This window comes from Manis pentadactyla, chromosome 2 (genome assembly GCF_030020395.1).
Source record: "Manis pentadactyla isolate mManPen7 chromosome 2, mManPen7.hap1, whole genome shotgun sequence".
Taxonomy (NCBI): domain Eukaryota; kingdom Metazoa; phylum Chordata; class Mammalia; order Pholidota; family Manidae; genus Manis; species Manis pentadactyla.
Genome location: NC_080020.1, coordinates 4,278,729 through 4,300,356, shown reverse-complemented (window position 1 = coordinate 4,300,356; position 21,628 = coordinate 4,278,729). Strand labels below are relative to the sequence as shown.

Here is a 21,628-nt window from a genome sequence, read left to right as displayed (position 1 = left end):
TAGACCACATACTAGGACACAAAAAGAGCCTCAGTAAATTCCAAAAGATTGAAATCCTACCAACCAACTTTTCAGACCACAAAGGCATTAAACTAGAAATAAACTGTTCAAAGAAAGCAAAAAGGCTCACAAACACATGGAGGCTAAACAACACGCTCCTAAATAATCAATGGATCAATGACCAAATCAAAATGGAGATCCAGCAATATATGGAAACAAATGACAACAACAACACTAAGCCCCAACTTCTGTGGGACGCAGCAAAAGCAGTCTTAAGAGGAAAGTATATAGCAATCCAGGCACATTTAAAAAAGGAAGAGCAATCCCAAATGAACGGTCTAATGTCACAACTATCAAAATTGAAAAAAGAAGAACAAATGAGGCCTAAGGTCAGCAGAAGGAGGGACATAATAAAGATCAGAGAAGAAATAAATAAAATTGAGAAGAATAAAACAATAGCAAAAATCAATGAAACCAAGAGCTGGTTCTTCGAGAAAATAAACAAAATAGATAAGCCTCTAGCCAGACTTATTAAGAGGAAAAGAGAGTCAACACAAATCAACAGTATCAGAAATGAGAAAGGAAAAATCACAACAGATCCCGCAGAAATACAAAGAATTATTAGAGACTACTATGAAAACCTATATGCTAACAAGCTGGGAAACCTAGGAGAAATGGACAACTTCCTAGAAAAATACAACCTTCCAAGACTGACCCAAAAAGAAACAGAAAATCTAAACAGACCAATTACCAGCAACGAAATTGAAACGGTAATCAAAAAACTACCAAAGAACAAAACCCCTGGGCCAGATGGATTTACCTCGGAATTTTATCAGACATACAGGGAAGACATAATACCCATTCTCCTTAAAGTTTTCCAAGAAATAGAAGAGGAGGGGATACTCCCAAACTCATTCTATGAAGCTAACATCACCCTAATACCAAAACCAGGCAAAGACACCACCAAAAAAGAAAACTATAGACCAATATCCCTGATGAACGTAGACGCAAAAATACTCAACAAAATTTTAGCAAACCGAATTCAAAAATACATCAAAACCATCGTACACCATGACCAAGTGGGATTCATCCCAGGGATGCAAGGATGGTACAACATTCGAAAGTCCATCAATATCATCCACCACATCAACAAAAAGAAAGACAAAAACCACATGATCATCTCCATAGATGCTGAAAAAGCATTTGACAAAGTTCAACATCCATTCATGATAAAAACTCTCAGCAAAATGGGAATAGAGGGCAAGTACCTCAACATAATAAAGGCCATCTATGAAAAACCCACAGCCAACATTATATTGAATAGCGAGAAGCTGAAAGCATTTCCGCTGAGATCGGGAACTAGACAGGGATGCCCACTCTCCCCACTGTTATTTAACATAGTACTGGAGGTCCTAGCCACGGCAATCAGACAAAACAAAAAAATACAAGGAATCCAGATAGGCAAAGAAGAAGTCAAACTGTCATTATTTGCAGATGACATGATACTGTACATAAAAAACCCTAAAGACTCCACCCCAGAACTACTAGAACTGATATCGGAATACAGCAAAGTTGCAGGATACAAAATCAACACACAGAAATCTGTGGCTTTCCTATATACCAACAATGAACCAACAGAAAGAGAAATCAGGAAAACAACTCCATTCACAATTGCATCAAAAAAAATAAAATACCTAGGAATAAACCTAACCAAAGAAGTGAAAGACTTATATTCTGAAAACTACAAGTCACTCTTAAAAGAAATTAAAGGGGACACTAACAGATGGAAACGCATCCCATGCTCATGGCTAGGAAGAATTAATATCGTCAAAATGGCCATCCTGCCCAAAGCAATATACAGATTTGATGCAATCCCTATGAAACTACCAGCAACATTCTTCAATGAACTGGATCAAATAATTCAAAAATTCATATGGAACCACCAAAGACCCCGAATAGCCAAAGCAATCCTGAGAAAGAAGAATAAAGTAGGGGGGATCTCACTCCCCAACTTCAAGCTCTATTATAAAGCCATAGTAATCAAGACAATTTGGTACTGGCACAAGAACAGAGCCACAGACCAATGGAACAGACTAGAGAATCCAGACATTAACTCAGACATATATGGTCAATTAATATTTGATAAAGGAGCCATGGACATACAATGGCGAAATGACAGCCTCTTCAACAGATGGTGCTGGCAAAACTGGACAGCTACATGTAGGAGAATGAAACTGGACCATCGTCTAACCCCATATACAAAAGTAAACTCAAAATGGATCAAAGACCTGAATGTAAGTCATGAAACCATTAAACTCTTGGAAGAAAACATAGGCACAAACCTCTTAGACATAAACATGAGTGACCTCTTCTTGAACATATCTCCCTGGGCAAGGAAAACAACAGCAAAAATGAACAAGTGGGACTATATTAAGCTGAAAAGCTTCTGTACAGCAAAAGACACCATCAATAGAACAAAAAGAAACCCTACAGTATGGGAGAATATCTTTGAAAATGACACATCCGATAAAGGCTTGACGTCCAGAATATATAAAGAGCTCACACGCCTCAACAAACAAAAAACAAATAACCCAATTAAAAAATGGGCAGAGGAACTGAACAGACGGTTCTCCAAAAAAGAAATACAGATGGCCAACAGACACATGAAAAGATGCTCCACATCGCTAATTATCAGAGAAATGCAAATTAAAACTACAATGAGGTATCACCTCACACCAGTAAGGATGGCTGCCATCCAAAAGACAAACAACAACAAATGTTGGCGAGGCTGTGGAGAAAGGGGAACCCTCCTACACTGCTGGTGGGAATGTAAGTTAGTTCAACCATTGTGGAAAGCAGTATGGAGGTACATCAAAATGCTCAAAACAGACTTACCATTTGACCCAGGAATTGCACTCCTAGGAATTTACCCTAAGAATGCAGCAATCAAGTATGAGAAAGATCAGTGCACCCCTATGTTTATCGCAGCACTATTTACAATAGCCAAGAATTGGAAGCAACCTAAATGTCCATCGATAGATGAATGGATAAAGAAGATGTGGTACATATACACAATGGAATACTACTCAGCCATAAGAAAAGGGCAAATCCAACCATTTGCAGCAACATGGATGGAGCTGGAGGGTATTTTGCTCAGTGAAACAAGCCAAGCAGAGAAAGAGAAATACCAAATGATTTCACTCATCTGTGGAATATAAGAACAAAGGAAAAACTGAAGGAACAAAACAGCAGCAGAATCACAGAACTCAAGAATGGACTAACAGGTACCAAAGGGAAAGGGACTGGGGAGGATGGGTGGGTAGGGAGGGATAAGGGGGGGAGAAGTAGGGGGGTATTAAGATTAGCATCCATAGCGGGGTGGGAGAAAGGGGAGGGCTGTACAACACAGAGAAGACAAGTAGTGATTCTACAACAGGTTGCTACGCTGATGGACAGTGACTGTAAAGGAGTATATAGGGGGGACCTGGTATAGGGGAGAGCCTAGTAAACAAAGTATTCGTCATGTAAGTGTAGATTAATGATTAAAAAAAAAAAAATGCAGTTCCTATGTGGTGACCTCTAATGAGTTCTACACAATGATATAAAGGACATATAAAAGTGTAGGCAAAGGGTCTGTTTGTGTTTATACAGAGGATCAAAGCCTAATTTGGCTACCCCGAAAATGAACTAAGAAACGATATGAAAGAGAACTTCCAACATCAGCACTCTCGGGAAGACTCATGCCAGAAGATGATCATCAAAAAACCCCAACAAAGATCCACGCACTGCTACAGCTGTAGATGCACTCATCCCACCAGCTCCTGGACTTGCCATGGGAATGAGGAAGGAGATATCTAAGCTGGCCTGTGCATACAGTAAAACAACAAATTTGACTGGATCTATACTGTTGGAACTCAACCAAGAATTAGGAGAAGTGCAAATTGTAGCGCTCCAAAATCTTACAACTACAGACTATTTACTGTTAAAAGAACATATGGGATGTGAACAGTGCCCAGGAATGGGTTGTTTTAATTTGTCTGATTTTTCTCAAACTACTCAAATTCAGTTAGATAATAACCATCATATCATTGATAAGTTTTCACAAATGCCTAGGGTGCCTAACTGGTTTTCTTGGTTTCACTGGAGATGGCTGGTAATTACAGATATGCTTTGGTTATGTAACTATACTCCTATTATGTTAATGTGTGTGCGCAATTTAAGTAGTAGCTTAAAACCTTTACATGCTGAAGTTACTCTACAAGAAGATATGTCAAAGAAATAATCAATCTTCCCATGTTTTCTCCCGCCTGCTACTTCTATAGCTTTTCTTCTTTCTTCCTAATTACAACGAATTCTTAAATAGAATTCGTGCCTCATATCAAATTTACCGAGTATCATAACTCCTCCAAGTGGTAAAGATACCTCAAGACAAATGCTGGGCATAGAAGCCACAGGGCATAAATATGCAAAGAAATAAAAAGCTAACCATTTCAAACAATAAGGCTTCTCTCTCACTTACCAACTTAACATTTCCCTGTATGGCCCCGGAAGATGACTGGTTAGCCAGAGACGGGTAAAATTCCTCAAGGGAGGAACAACCTAAGACAGGCACAGTCGCAGGGGGGTCATCAGGTGAGAAATTGGGGATCAACAGAGGTGAGGCTTAGAACCTCACCCCCCCTGTTCTGAGAGAAATCTTCTGCATATGTGGATGTTTTATTGCCCTTGTCTAGCTTGGATTAACACATAGTCTACAGGCACACACCTGATCATCTACATTTGCTCTCTTACAACACTAAACTATGTTTTCTACCTTTATGTTGTATCTACCTACCACTTCAGCATCTTATTAAAAATAATAAAGAGAGAAATGTGGTATCCACATATAAATCAAGTATAAAAATCAAATGGGTATTCATATTTGAACTGATTGTTTATAGTTCATAATGCATGAGCAAAACCAAAAGTTTCTGTGATGACTGCCCTTGTACTGTTCACCATGTAACTTATTCACTATGTAAGAATTTGTTCTCCATGTAAGAACTTGTTCGTTATGCTTCAGAAGATTGGAGACTGACGAAAATTAGGCTTGGGGTGGATTAATGATTGTGCATTGAGCATTGACTCCCCTATACAGAATTTTATTGTTGTTAACAACCATTTGATCAATAAATATGAGAGATGCCCTAACAACAACAACCAAGAAAAAGTACACACTTCCAATTGTAAAATAAATAAGCAACCGGGATGTAATGTATAGCATAAGGAATATAGTCAAAATATTGTAACAACTTGGTATGGTGATAGCTGGTACTTAGAATTATCATGTATATAAATGTTGAATCACTGTGTTGTACACCTGAAACTAATGTAATGTAATACTGTGTGTCAACTACCCTTCAATAAAAAATAATTATCTAAAAAAAAAAAAAAAAGAATGCAGGAAGAGCTGCTATTTAGTAAGTACAAAAGCAAAAACGAGGTTAAATCTATCCATTCTGATTGAAATTTCTGATAACTTAAGCATAGAAAAACATGATTCATTTCATTAAAGAGCCTTGGAAATATTAAAAGTAGTTTGTTAAAAATCTTGAAAGAGAAAAACTGAACGATGAATGAATATGAGTGTTAGAACTGAATTTGTAAAGGATGTAGGTAAAAGATCTGAAATTATCAATTTATCCTTTAAGAACAACACAGAAAGACTTAAAAATAACTTCAAGTATCTTTTGATGTTTTTTAACTACAGTAATTGCTTACTGCAAAATAAAATATTTTAAAAAGGTGTAAAAGGGCCTAATCATCATTTTTAATGGACAAAATGAAGAGAATTAATGTTAGAATGCCCACAAACAAGGATGGCCATAGTAAACATGGTTAAAAGGCTTTACTTTTAAAAATATTGTTGGTTAATGAAGATGTAGTACAAAATACAAAATTATGAGAATAATTTTTTAAATTATGATCTGGGGCAAATAATTTGTCTGAGCCTTGGTTTCTTATGTTTCAAAATGAAAGTGATCTATATCTCTGGAGATCCTTGTGAGAATTAAGTAGTATGTGTAAACTGCCTGTTTTACTTCTTAGCTCTCAGCACATGGTTTGGTGGTGGTTTCGGTCACTAGCGTCTTTGTGATCACCTTCGTCACTATGGGGCTTACACCAACAGCCGCCTTGCCCCTGTCGTGATTCTTATGGGCTGTGCCCAGCTAAGCAGGTAGTTCTCTGGCCCCGGGTGGAGCTGTCTGGGGCTGCAGTTACCCAAGAGGCTGGCTTTGGGCCTGAAGCTCATCTAGGCCTGAGGTTCTGAGTTTCTCCTCTCTGTGAGGCTCTCCACATGCTATGAGCTGCTCTCAGCATTGCAGTTGATTCTAGAAGAGAGATTTCCAAGAAAGAAGAGCAAAAGCTTCAAGGCATCTGATGCCTTAGCCTGCAGAGTCCCTTCTGCTGGATGCTGTTGGTCCCAGGAGGTCACCAGGCACATGTAAGGAGAGCAGAAAAGGACTGTTTTCGTGATGAAGCAATGGCAATATGATGCTGCAGAAGAGCATGTGGGATGCAGGATGCCGTTGCAGCCGCCTTTGGAAATGCCCTCCGCCCCATGCTAAAATGGAAGCACGGAGAAGCCCCAACATAGAAATGAGAGAAGCTAGGTACAGAAAGGACCGTCACATACGGTGTGTGTAAGAAAGTGAGAAAGAAGATTGTATTTGTATTTCCTTATGTATTTTTAAGTCTTTGAAAACATACAGAAACTAATAGCAGTGAGTGCCTGTTGAGGTTGGAAATCAGGTGGAAATGTGGTGCGACCTTCTCACTATATATTCCAACAATGTGAATATTCAGATAACATTTTTTATTCAAAAATATTTGCCTCGTAGTTACATGTTGTAAACTTTATTGAACTGTAGTTCCATCGTAGAATTTAGAATCTTTGCATTTAAATAAACTTTTAAGTGCCACTAGTCCTATCATCTGTACTTTTTAAAGTATGAATCCAGTTTATAGATTTCCTATTATGTGGTCATCCAGTTTTTGTGTTGAAGTTTTACTTCAAGTGAGTGGATTCTGTTTTTTCAACTATTTTAAAACACTTCGTCAAAAATCCTTAATTTTTTTCCTCTCACTTCGTTGGGTTCATCCATTCACAAGACACTCTGGATTGAACACAGGCATTGCTGTAACAGTTTATGGCCTATTTCTATATTTCAAATCTCACTGCATTATAATTTTAATTATTAATTTTATAATGTAGCTTTAACATTTATGCATAATGAACAGTTCTAGTACTGAAATTTGATCATTTGCAAAAGTTGGATTAACCAAAGCTAATAAGAATAATAAATTCCAGAGCTATTTTTCTTTTTAGGTTACTATGCCACGCCATGAAGGACCACATAGTTCGTGTTGCAAATGAAGCCGAGTTTATTTTGAACAGACAGAGAGCTGAGGATGTACATAAACATGCAGAGTTTGAGGTATGGTTTGGGGAATGGATTAAATTCTGCTTTTCTCTTGTAAGTCTGCTCTTACCGATGGTAGCCTGACATAAGAAGGTCTTCTATAAGACGAAAATTTCACGGAAGGCATTTAGGTTCTCATTTTTAAAAGCTTTAGTAAATGTTGAACACAGAGCACTAGACTGTCTTCACTTCATTTACAGCAGGAAGATAGATCCCTCCTACCCAGGGCCTAACCACTTGGTAGACTGAAGTTGTTCTGACATACTCTTACAAGCAAATAAAATGTTATCCTGCGATTACTGGAGTAATTTTTCAGCTAGTAGAGTTTATAAACTATTAGATATGGATATAACAAGGAGTTACATGAACAAAATCAGTTTCACCAAAAATTCACTCTTTTATTATTTATTAATGTATCCATTTTTAGAATGGCCAAAGCTCACTTTAGGTCATATTTTATTTTTATAATTGATATTCTCATTGACAACCGAAGCACTGCTAGTATATGATATATATATAGATAGATCTACATGTGTGTATATATATATATATATATATGGAAATACAATATTTTTAGATGTTCGTAAGTATCTTGAGTAAAGACTAAATTAGCTATCATTTCTATTTTATATGCAAAAACTAAAGTATATTGAAGTACTGTATAGTCCATAATAATAATTTTTAATTAAAAATATTATTTTTACATTCCTAGTATATCATCATTATTTGCCAGTATTTTTATTGCCTCAGGCCTACCAAATATCTTGATTTCAGTGTTTTATATATATATAACAATTACTTCAATTCAGACAATTTACAAAACGCAATTGGTTTCAGAAATCTTTGGGTAACCTGGTGTTCATTTAGCTTGAACTGCCAATGGCCTTGAAAATAATAAATAACTCCATCAATTTATTCTCCTGTTGCAACGTGCAAACAAGTGCAGTGTAAATGGAGATCAGAGCTGAAGAAGTCAGTTTTGATGAGGTTTTTATCTCAGTAAACCAGCTCTCTTAGTCACGCAAGTTGATATCCTAGGTCTAGTAATCTCAGACCTGGCTAGCAGAAACCGGAGCCAGAGAAATAGCTGCTGTCGCTTTCATACTCATAACCTCTGCTTCATTTGTCAAATGAGACAGCACCCACTTGTCAAATGGGAGTGCAACGACCTTATTTTGAAAAAAAAATTACAAATATTGTAAACTTTGATAAAAGAATGTTGACAGTTCAGTGTTTGTTGAGTGGTTTTGTATTTTTCAACAATAAACACCACTGGGTGTTTGTCAGGGAGTCGTCCTCTATTCTGGATGACGAGCAAAGCTGAGTTATCTGTTCTTTGAAGAGTATACTTAGGTATAAGATATGCCAGAACTCTAAGCAAAATAAGAATATTCAATTAACTTTTGACTTCTGTTAGTAAATAAGATTTAGAATATTAACTGAATTCCCTGTGGCATCAGTTGCAAGTCATTTATATATTTATTAGGAGAATCAAGATATTCTGTGGGGATATAAGATCAGTATTTGTCATGTGAAATATTTAAAAGCGATTTTCAAGCAGCTAGGTATCAGTTGCGAGCTTTAACATATGTTTATCCAAGGTGATATTAAACTCAGTGCAGTGTTTCTCAACCTTTTTTCATTACCACTCCCCTAAGGAATCTTTTTAGACAGTTTTCATCCTAATTGCCTCCTACAATAAAATTTTATTAGCACCAATATGCTGCAAATCAGTCTGTATACTGTATATGCATCTGTGCTTTGTACATAAAAAGAGTAAGATTTTTTCACACAAACCAACCAGCAGTTTTCAGCCCCTTGGGAGTGAGATCACTCCTATTGAGGATGCATGGTTAAGGGTGATAAGAGGCTGTGCAGGGGGCTGAAGACTGGTTTTTAGATTATGTATGCATAACATAAAGTACTTATGTCAGCCTAATGTTGAGAGTATTATCATTGTCACTTAATCAATATACATTATTTTCTTAACCCAAATGTTTGAGTTTGTTCTTTTTAGACTAGAGCTATGTTAGTTAATGCATTGATGTGTGTGTGTATGTGTGTGTGTAGTTTACCAAACACCACTTTTAAATTGTAAAAATTGCATTACAGTCGTAATGTTTTACAAGAACTTTTTAAGGAATTTCTCTGGCTTCCCAATAAGCCTGTAATTAAAAGAAAAAGTATATTTAATTTGACATGGGTTCTTCACAGTTAAGTTTTTTTAGTTAATCACTGTAATTGTTAAGGAAGAAAAATGAAAATTTAATTTTACTCTCCAAAGAGCTAATGAAATATTAACCTCATTATGGAGGTAGATCATTGTACTAATTGGTGATTCCCTGTACAAAAAGATAAATTGGAAAATGAATTAATCCTTCTTAGATTACTGTAGGGTTATTTCTCTGAAAGAGGCAACTTGGGGGAGCAGTCTGTATCCATAGAGAAATGGAAGGGGTAGTTCAGGTACCTTCCATGAAACAGATTTTAACAGAATATTGATGAATTGTACTAGTTATATGTATGTTTTTAGATATGAGGGTTTTTTTCTCCCTAGTTGTATGACTTATATACATATTTGGTAAGGTTAAAATTTATGGTTAGTCTACCCTATATACAAATCACTATGCAAAAAATCAAACTTATAATTAAAGAGATGTTCATCTTCATTTTCATACTGAACCTTTTTGTTGCCCATAGCTTATCAATCCATGTTGCTAATACAATGAGCATGGATACAGATAGCTGGCAGGACAGCTGATTTTTTTAGCAGATAATGGAATAGTGGTTTTCATGAGAACCTTTGAGTACATCAAATTTTAGAGTTGAAAGAGATTGTAGAGAAAGCCTTCTCTTAGCTTCCAAATTTTATAAATATAAAACTGAGTAGAGTGGGAAAAAAAGAATTTTCATAAACTGAAATAAAGCTCGGGTCTAAATTCCTAAACCATTGCTTTTTCTTCTGTATCACATTGCCAATTATAAAATGGAAAATAATAAATTAAATGACAAAATTTTTATCTCTATATAACTACCAAGAACATAGTTCTTATTGTGAGATATATACTATATTGGTTAAAATAAGATTTATATTTGTAATCATTTTCATTTCTAAAATTACCATCTTTAGAATATAGTAAAATCAGAATTTCAGAATCTGAAGGAAACTGAAAAGTCAATTACTTTTTATGACATTATCCAAATTACTATATTTAATCTATCAACACATAGAGCACATCTTTACCAGTTTGCAAGGTAATTATATGTATGCTTTACAATAAATTTTCAAAAGAGACCTGAGATTCTAAAATTGAATTACTACCCTCTAACTGAAGCTTAGATGTCATTCATTACTTACACAGAGTAAAAATTACACGTGAATCATTATGCACTGTTTGAATTTCTCTGCAGTCGCAGTGTGCCCAGTATGCTGCTGATAGAAGAGAGGAAGAGAAGATGTGTGACCATCTCATTAGTGCTGCTAAACACCGAGATCACGTTACGGCGAATCAGCTGAAACAGAAGATCCTTAATATTCTCACAAATAAACACGGAGCCTGGGGAGCAGTTTCTCATAGGTGAGTTCCAGCAAATTACAAGTAAATACTAACTCATAGGTTCATTGCAGTAGTTAGAAGTTAAAAATGACTCTTAGTTTGACATTATTTAGAAAATATGATTAAAACTATAAAAAAAAAAGATGGATTTTTTCTGGTATCTTTAGTAATGCCTCTATATAATATTTTAGAAAAAAACCTTTTACAAGTAGCTCAAAAGGAGGTTATTTCTAATATATAATAATATGTAACATAATACAAAATTTGTTGAGGCAAGTATTTTAGACCACTCTCATATGACGTGTGTTGGTGGTAAGGAGTAGCTCATTGTTTAATCTTTCAGAGTCAAATCTTCTTACTTATTAAATTTAAATCATTCTTAATTTTTTCTTATACACTAGTAATAACAATGTAAGCATTTACCATGCACAAATAGTATGTTCTCCTTAAAATGTTTCTGCTATGTGCTTTGCATCATACTAAGAACTGTACATGGATTACTCATTTAACCTTCAGAATGTCTCCATTAAGGTTGATATTGAAGTGTTCTATCAGCGTAGCAACTGAAGCCTTCAGAGGTTAAGTAAAATTACACAGTATCATGTTGCTTGTTCAAATAGAGGCAGTTTTTAAGCCAGGGTTTTTCAGAGAAATACAAACCAGTAGGATATATGTAAGGCATAGATACAGATTACAGATTTATTTTAAAGAATTGGTTCGTGTGGTTATAGTGACTGGCATGTCTTAAAATATGTAGGATAGGCTGCAGGCTAGAAGCTAAGGCAGGATTTCTGCTATATTATATCGTCTGCTATAGTCTTGACACAGAATTCCTTCTTCTCCAGAATAACCTCCAGGCTTCTCTCTAAGGCCCTCAACTGATTGGATGAGACCCCCTCACATTACAGAGGGTAAAATCGTTTACTAAAAGTCAATTGATTGTAGATGTTTATCACATCTACAAAATACCTTCACAGCAATAACATCTAGGTTAGTATTTGGCCAAACGACTGAGTGCCATAGCCTAGACAAGCTGACACGTACAATTGGATCATCAGAGAGAGTAGCAATAACATGAGCATGGTGCCCAGCCATAGACCTCGTCTCTCTTGTTTTGTCACCTGAATTGGATGTATCTACTTAGTTATATGCAGTCAGGTCTATTATAACATAATATAGCTAATAATTCAGCTGATATTCAGAGCGTCACCTTAAATGTATAAAGCCATCCATGGTTTTGGTTTTAATTATTTCATCATGTTATTAGAATTCAGCTAATAGACAGTGGTCTCCATAGCAGCAGTCATGTGCTAATGTGTCCAATGCATCCTCGGCTCAGCTTACCTTTCACAGCGTCTTGTCAAATCGTTGTTCCTCTAATGCAGATCACGTAGGTTAAGAGCAGTGATGTGAAAGGACCAGGTGATGTAATCAATAGTCATTGTATGGGTCAGGCCCAAAATGTCTGTTATTTGGATGTGAAGGTAATCAAGTTGAAACCTTTATGACCCAACTGATTACCAGCATCTTTTTGCTGCTTTTTATCCTAAAACATAGAGATTTTAAAAATTATTTTTATTGAAGTATAGTTGATGTAAATGATATTATGTCAGTTTGAAGTTTACAACATGGTGATTCAGCACTTACACACATTATTAAATCCTCACCCCAACTAGTGTAGTTACTACCTGTCAGCATAGAAAGATATTACAGAACTATTGACTATATTCTCTGTGCTGTACTTTTATCCCTGTGACTAACTTACATTATGATTGAAATTTGTGCCTCTTCATCCCTTCACCTGTTTTGCCCATCTACCCTAACCCTTCCCCTAGGAAAGATAATTTTTAAGTTAGGATGATTATTTTAATAAGTCCCTCAAAAGTAAGACATTCTGTAAAATGCTTAGTATATAAACTTAAAATTGCACAAAACACACAAATGATGATAATGAAGATCAGTAAGCAGATATAAACAATAAATCTCACAAATTTTAGACTACTTTCTCAGCCATAGAAGTCATGAATTTTAAAATGAAGCTTAGTGTTTTGTTTATCCACATTAATGAAACTTCTCCTTGGCTTACAAATGGCATAATGTTTAAAATTTTGACCATTTGTAACAAGTGCCTGGAGTTGTGAGGTTATCATGGTCCCTCGGTTCTTAATTGGGCTTTTAATTAAAATATGCATTTCCCAAACTGTAGAAAATATTTTTCAAGCAGTAGCATCTGGTATCTTGGCAGACAGCGTTTTATTGGAATCATTGAAGATGGTACATTATTAGGCTGTTGAGAAAAATCTTTGGTCTCCCTTTGATGTGATTTTATAAGCTTGCTTTTTAAATTAGACATTTTTACTTAAATATGACCACATCTCCTAAATACTGCGTTGAATTCATTGACTTTTTGAAAGTCATTAAGAGGTATTACAACATTTAGGAAAGTTGAATTCTAACAGTATTCTTCTCTGTGAATATCCTCCTTTTCTAACTTCGTATCATATGCATTTTTGTTTTTATAAAGAAAATGAGTGAATTGGTTTACAGCGATACTGTTCTATATTATATGCACATTCAAGTTTTACATTAGGCTGTGAAGTATTTTTTTGTATTTGTATTCACAAGTAGTTTAGTGACTTTTGTCAATTCTAAGGGTTGCCTGTTTAGTTGAAGTTTGCCATTGCCCTGGAGTGCTGTATTTTGAAGTCATCTGTCATGGATACATTGTAGAGAGAGAAGACTATTTATGTTTATGGCATTTTAAGTAACTGAGTTAAACCCTTTGGAATATAGAGAAATGGCTTGTTTACTGTCATCACTGTTCACTTAATCTTGTGACCCTGACATGATAGCATTCCCATAAATCTCCCTGTGGGTATTCAATAGATGAACATCAAAATGTAATAACTGTTTCAGCTTTAGGAATTCACTATGTGATGGAATAAACACAGCCCAGATAGTAATATTACAGAGGCATTTTAACTCTACCTTTTTTCTAACATATAATACTAGAAAATAGTTATTTATTGTAATTTGTATTCTATTTTCAGGTGGCATTTGCGGTATATAATAAGCATGTTATTAAAAGAAAAAGAAAATAGATATAGATAATATGCATAGTATATAAGTTTCTCTTAAAGGAGTTTGAATTTTTTGGTATACTTAAGATCATAAAAATAATAAAATTGGTTTTTGCAAGGATATATTACTATATATAGGTTTATTCATTTTGTGTTTTAATTATATTACACTTATGCTGTTATTTTTTTATTTTTAAATATTTGTGATTGTGTAATTCCTTAAGCATTCATTTTTAACTTAAGAATTTTTTTTCCCCTCTACCTAATGTTTAAGAAACTTTTGAGGCATTCAGGAAAAAAATTTGAGGCCAGTGAGCCATTCAAGAAAAAAAACACATTAACATACAGCACTGAGCTAAATTAATGGAAGAAGAAAAAGGACTTAACACACAGTGCTCCCTATACTGCGTCCCAGGGAACGTGCCCACAGACCGGGAGAAAATCCAACTTGGGGAACATTGTTTGAAAAGCAAATGCTACTGATACTGTCACTGCTTAGACAATAGATCTATAAGATAAAATGAACTTAAAGCAAATTACATTTGTCTCCCACCCCTCTACATATGTAAAAACCTTTTTGTTCTTCTAGTCTAGTTTGGGTAAAACCTCTAATCCTCTCAAGCAGGATTTTGTACTTTGGCTACTATTAATTCAATTTGCATGATAAATAATGGTACATTCTAAACACCAAAAGTGTGCTGTATAATATAAAATCTATATAATCGTAGCATTTGTATTTTCATAAGATTATTATAGAAATCTATGTAGCAGATCTGTTAAAGACCCTCCTTAGCATCTTTGGTAGCAGCCCAGGCAGAAAACCAAGGAAATGAAGGACACTGAATCCACTCAGAAAAGGAGGTCAATTACTAAAATGACATAAGTCCCCAGGAAAATAAGATGACTCAGGTGTGTTTACTAATTAAATTTTAGACCACTACCATTCAATTAAGAAACAATTTTCCATGAAGAGAAGATTGATATGTATCATTAAATAGATGGTCAGCTCCTCTACTTTGGGTTTATACAAGTGAGCCCTCAGAAGAATACTTAATTTTTTTAATAGGCTTTCAAGCTATTAATAGGATTTTCAAGATATAATTCCTAAGAATTTGATTCATATGATTTATATAGAAGCAACAAATTGCAATATCTCGTTATGGAGAGTGTAAAGACAGAAACCATTTTTCTTTTAAGTAGGGTTCTTTTCTGTTATCATTATTTACTAAATAGTTACTGGATTGCAGACAGACACTATAGATAAAGATACTGTTCAGAGCCAGGGAATGGGGTATTACATAAAGAGGATTTTTATGTGTGTTTTGAGTTTTAACATAAATCTTAAAAATTAAGTGCAGCTGGCTTTTGGATGAAGAAGGACTTTTAAGGGCTGCACAATAAAATATTGCCAAATATAAACTATCACAGAGGCATTTTTAAAGCTTAGAAACTAGATTTACCCAGCCCTGTAAATTGAGTGCTTTTAGGACACATTAGGACACATTATTGAGCAGCAAGTTAACAAACATGAAATACACTAGCAAAATACCTTGTTAACTTCTTTAGGAGCAGCTATTAAGAATATGATAATAGGTAGATCATTAAAATTTTCACGTTTAAGCACATTTGATGGTGTCACAGTCAGAGTTATGAAAGTATTGTTTCCAAGTCTTAATAGTTCAAGGGCACTTAAATGAGGAGGACCTTGTAATGGTTCCCTGGAGAACCATTATGTCTGTTGCTTAGTTTAGTTTAAGATAAAATTGATAAATCAAGTACTTTTATTTCATCTTGATTTATATATAGGCCCTTTTACTCTATAATAAAAAAATAAGACTTTTCTGGTTAATCCCAACTAATTATACTTACCATCCCACAGATTATTTTACATTAAACTTCAACTGTGTTCAACCCAGATTCGATATGTAAAATGGTACTCATCTTACATTACATATGCTCCTGACCTTGTGACTGCTGTCTGCTTTTCCAGTTTGGGGTTATAATCCAGAACGCCGAAGAATAAACCACCTGGGATTTGTCTCTTTGTATTTCTTGAATTTCTTTAGTATCTGTCTCTATCCTGCCTCACTCGAAACTGTGCCATTAAAATGGTTTTCATTTTGAAGTTAGTCTCATCCATCTTCTTGCAACCCCAAATTACTTGTATTTATTCTATTTATCATAAAATCCTTTATCATTATTAACACTAGTATTGTTTCATTTTTTGAAACAGTATGCACTCCAGATATTTTAAAGTAGCTTTCTGATCTATTTTTTACATGTACGTTATTAATAATACACAGTACAGACCTCTTAAGTAGGTTGTGAAGATTAAAAACATTTTAAATACAAATGTTAGTAGTTACTATGATGATGATGATTATGTCACTCCTTGCTAAATGTTTCCCATAAGAGTTAACTTCTTAACTCTACACTCCAAAAATATCTAAACTACTCATAAAACATGGTGTATTAACTTAGTTCCATGTGTTTTTTGCTTCAGATACTGGGTACGAAAGTATTAGTAAGAAGGTCCACTCTTCCAGCCTTAATAAATAAATACATAATAAATAAATACACCCAGACCATCCAGGGCACGTATGTGTCTGTTGTTAATGCAGAGATGTGCTATATATTGGGGCCAAGGGTTTTTATGGCAGCCTGACTGTTTGAGTGCCTGAATAGCTTAATGATTAAAAAATCCAACACAAGAAAAACAGACAAAAAACAATGAATACTTGATTAACCTTCGTTAAAATCCCATGTAGTCAGGTTAGAATTTCCAACTGTCCACTTAACATCTTTAATGAGGTATCCCATGAGGTCTCAAAGTAAGTAAAACTGAACTGAAGTATTACCACTTTGAGTTTAGTTTCTTTCTTCTCTCTGCTTCTCAAACACTTTCTTAGTCTATATCTCTGTCATATTGTATATATCTGTATTTTTATGTTACTGGCAAACCTCTAGGTTCCTCTGGAGTTGAAGTTCTTAATATGTACAAATACCTGGCACGTAAGAAGTGGTCTGCAAGTAAATATTATTTGTAAGTAAGGAAGTGAATGAATACAGGAGTTCAGAGTACTTACCGTCTCCAAGAACTCTGAAACATTAGAAAATGTGCCCAAATAATAATTATTATTGGGTAACAAGATAATGATTATTATTTGGATATATTTGCTAACATTTGAGAAATTACTAAGTTTGATAAAGAATTGAAGAGAACTACATTTTAATTCTGTCTCTACCTCTGACTCTCTGCTTTACCTTGAGATATGGCAAGAATAAATAATCTTAATCCTATTACTCAGGATATTTTAGATTATTTTAATTACAATGTTGTATGTATGTAGTAGAATTCTAATATTCAGTGTATTTTTTGGTAAACTTTGAATATAAAAATATTCAACTAAATATAAATTGAATATTCAACTAAATTCAAGTAAATATAAAAATATTGAACTAAATTGCTAAATATGGTATAAAATTTAAGTTATTAAAATAAATGTTATAAGTATTAATTAAGCATATGGATAGCCTTAAGTTGGAGCAACCTGAATTCAAATTCCATCCCCCAAATTTCAGCTCCAAATAGATTTGGCAAATTTTTGAACCCCTCCAAGCATCAATATTTTTCACATGTAAAATGTCACATAGTAACTAATTTAAAGAATTGTGGACCGTGATTTAGAAACCAAAATTCTGCCATTATATCAAATGTTTATTAAGTAAATATTTCAAATTAGTAATGATTTAAAAGGAAACCTCAGTAATAATTTGTCGGCATTTGTACCATTTACTTTTCTAATTGAAATATGTGCAGTATTATATTTGATCATTAGAACACTCAACAGCATATGTCAGGCTCAAAATGTTTACAGAGGCCTAAATGACATCTTTACTATTCTGATTTCTAACAGCTTGCCTATGGTTTTCTTTATACTTCTCACCATTATATAAATTAAACCATTTATTAATTGGCACTGCATTTTTACAAATACGTAAGAACACATGTCTAGATGACTTAGTGGAAATAACTTGTCCTAAAGAAAACTGTGGCAGGTATGGTTCATCAGTAAAGTTTTCCCAAGGGAAACAATTTTACCCACAATGCTGTAAAGTCAGAAATCCAGCCTTAGGTCTGAAAACTTTTTGGCAGCTTTTAAAAAATTGTTGCAGTTAAAATGTGTGTAAGTTTATTTTTTTCATTTCTGGTAATTAACTACTATTAATCACCATGGCTTTACTTTCCTGGCCTTTCAAAATTGGACACTTCTATTAGGTTGTGCTTATTTACCTAATCAAACTCTGACTTAAAACTCATGGTGTGTATTCATTTCTTCTGATTTTTCAATGAGAACTTAAAGCGTCTGTTTTGGCCCCTGAGCTTCCAGGCGTACCCTGTCCACCTCTGACCCCATCGCGGTGTGTGTGCTCTCGCATTGTTTCAGCCGGTTTTTGTTAAAATCGCCAAATTAAATTTAAGATGGTTACGATATATTTGTGGAGCTGTTTAAATGAAAAAAAATTTTAGAAAATCCTCTTCTTTTTATTCAAAGATTGTATCAGCGTCATCCCCTAAATTTGACATTTCATTTTTCCTCCCTTTGCTTGAATGAGTCATGCTTAAACATGCACATGTATCTGTTCCTTTACTTCCGGGACACATTGCTTTACAAATATGCAGCAAGGTGGCAAGTTAACTGTATGCGTGAAGTCATAGCATTTCTACGTGACAGACTTCAGCTTTGTAATAGCAAGCCTTGGATATGTTGCCAGAAAAAATAAGGAATTTAGGAAATGTCATAGTTAACCTGAATTAATGCGGCTGTTCGCAGTTTCCAGTGACTAACAGGTAGTTGTTGCCTCTGGAATATTTGAAAGGTAATGCCCCCGTGCCAAAATATTTTTACTTTACAAGTATCTATGAGAGGGAAATGTCTTGTGGGATGCCATTTGTGAGGGACTAATTGGATAATATAAACCACAAACCTTGTCTTTGTTGTTGTTATTCCTTTTTTTTTTTTTTTTTTTATTTTGGTCTAAAACAGGGAAGAAAAATGAGCCATTATTTCCATGACCTAAAGGTTTTGCTGCTGCAACTGAATAGCTCACTTTTACTCAGTGTTACATTAACTTTTCCATTAAGGACACTGTCGTGAAGCACAGAGCCCTTAAGCATTATGAAGTTGCTCTCTGACATTTGTTCACTGATACAAATGCTCTGTTTGAATGTCGCCATCATTCCAGGGTGAAAGCCTTCATCACATTTTAAGAGTGTTGTTTCTTTCATTTTAAATTTTGATGTAATTGCACTGCTGCGGTTTAAGTGTCTGTAACCATTCTCATAAGCCTGAACTGTTACCTTGTTTAGAACTCTGTCACTTAAACTATGATATAATTATAGTGTTACTATTACCCATAAAATCCAGATTTGCAAGTAACATGTCTTTTTTAAAAAATAAAAAAGGCAAATACTTGGGTGTCATGCATGTCCTGTATTCATTTTTCTTCTTTTCCATCTTTTCATTCATTCTATAAATCATGCCTGTTGTCTAGAGTTGCATGAGACCTAAGGGGTGGTCTCCGGGGGGCTGGAGTCTTGGGGTGAGGCTGGTGATGGAAGGAGTACGACATCCCCCCTTCTGGACTGTTAGCCTGTTGGAGGCGGGAGACTTCGAACTGCAGGGTGGTCAGGAAGAGAGATTGTTAAGTTGGGGGCATGTGCTCTAGTAACGGGAGACCGGAGAGAAGTTGCGGCGAGTCCGCTTTGAGTTAACGGTGTGGTGCCCCACAGCAGGCAGGGGGGCCCCCAGGATTCAGGGGCCCATTTTTCAGGCTTTACCCCTCCTGGTGAGAGGATGAATTCTATGGTAATGAAAGGGCTGTGACGATCAGAACACCCTTTGTTTTCATGTTTCTGCAAAGAACCAAGAAATAGGGAAAGAACTGATAACAAGCAAATTTATGTTCTGGGATATTTTGTTTGTTGGTATTTGGACAGGTTGGTTTTTGTGTTTTGTGTTCTTTGGGGTTTTTGTTTGCTTTTTTGTTTTGTTTTGTTTTTTGTTTTGATTTTTTGCATTTTTTACTGCACAGAGACAGGCTTCCTTACCGGCCGTCAGAGTGAACAAAGTGATGGAAGGTTATTGATGTTGATCAAAAGCAATATTGGGCTGGTGAGCAGCAGAGATGGCGAAACGCTAGGTAGAGGAAGGAGCTACTTGAAAGGCTGACCTGGGATTGCAGAGGGGGACAGGAGGGGGACATACCGCAGACCCCGAACCCCTGCCAGTGAAGGACTAAAAAGTCCATTCGGGTCGAGCTGCTCAGGTGGGTAGTGGGAAGGGCCTCTCCTTTGGAGGTTAGGGTTTGACAGGGTATCTCTTTCTTGTATAGCAACAATCTCTATTCTGTATAGTCTTGAAGGTTAATTTCACCCAAATCCAACTGCTTCCAAACTTTTCCATCTGAAACATATAATTGTCATGAAGCAGCAAAGTGGTGTCTCTCATTTCATAAGCTTGTTAGAATTTACATCTTCCAGTGAATAAGCCTCTAACTCAGATCCAGTGATCTTTATATATCCTTTCCAGATATGTAGCCTTCCAGTTGTTTCTCACTGATTCTGAATTGTTTTCTTGTCTTCGTGCTTTATCATATCCTAACATCTTGGAAGATATCTGACTCCTGACTCCACAGTAAATTATTATACTTTCCACCAGTGCAGTCTTTTCTTTATGACCTCTGTTAAAACGTTTTTCCATTTATTTAATCAAAATAAACCAGAAACCTACACACAAGTACACAGACTCACTCCCTGCCAAGAACAGAAACACTGATACGGGTCTTTTCATTGACATCTCTTACCCTTAGTCTGGTCTGTACAAGCTCTTTACTAATCCAGTGAGCAGCCGGAGAAGACAGTAGCCTATCAGTGTCTTTCCAAAGAACCATTGTAATTATTCTGATTACACTGTAGTTTAGGACTAGAATAGCAAAAATTAATTTACATGATCTATTAATACCATATCAATAATAATGATAATTTTGATAATGACATATAAAATTGAATTGTGTCATTGAATCTTAGTGTCTTGAGAAAAAAAGGAATTTAGATATACAAAATGAGGAGTGTGTTTATGTGAATATATGCATATGTGCATCTAGGAATAGGCCTTCAAAAACTAAGGTAAATCTGATTTTGTTTCGTTCCCCTTTGTCTTCAGAAGTCCCTGCTTCCAGAAATCTCTTTGGCCCAGCTGGCTGGCATGGCTCTGAAAACAAAACCCCAATAAACTCTCTCCCTCATGGGCATAAGTCTACTTTGCTGGTGAAATCTGAAAGACAGAGACAGGTTCATAACTCGTAGGAATGAATGTTTGTGGTCAAATTCCAGAAAATATAATTTGTCGTTCTAAAAATATTTTGTAGATTTCTTGAAATATTTAAACTGTGTCATGACACTGGCAGGGCATGTAACATCCTGTGCTTATAAAGTTAGCTTTATAATTTTCTTTTGTGTGTTGGG

General features: G+C 35.2%; 1 protein-coding gene across 3 annotated transcripts in view; it reads left to right on the top strand.

Annotated features, from left to right (window-relative positions):
* Positions 1-21,628, top strand: part of NBEA (neurobeachin) — a 550,888-nt gene that overhangs the window by 284,049 nt on the left and 245,211 nt on the right. For all 3 annotated transcript variants that reach the window (XM_036904990.2, XM_036904991.2, XM_036904985.2), the window contains exons 36-37: positions 7,370-7,478; positions 10,875-11,041. In XM_036904990.2, the coding sequence (XP_036760885.2) occupies positions 7,370-7,478; positions 10,875-11,041 (276 nt within the window). The remainder of the gene's footprint in view (positions 1-7,369; positions 7,479-10,874; positions 11,042-21,628) is intronic.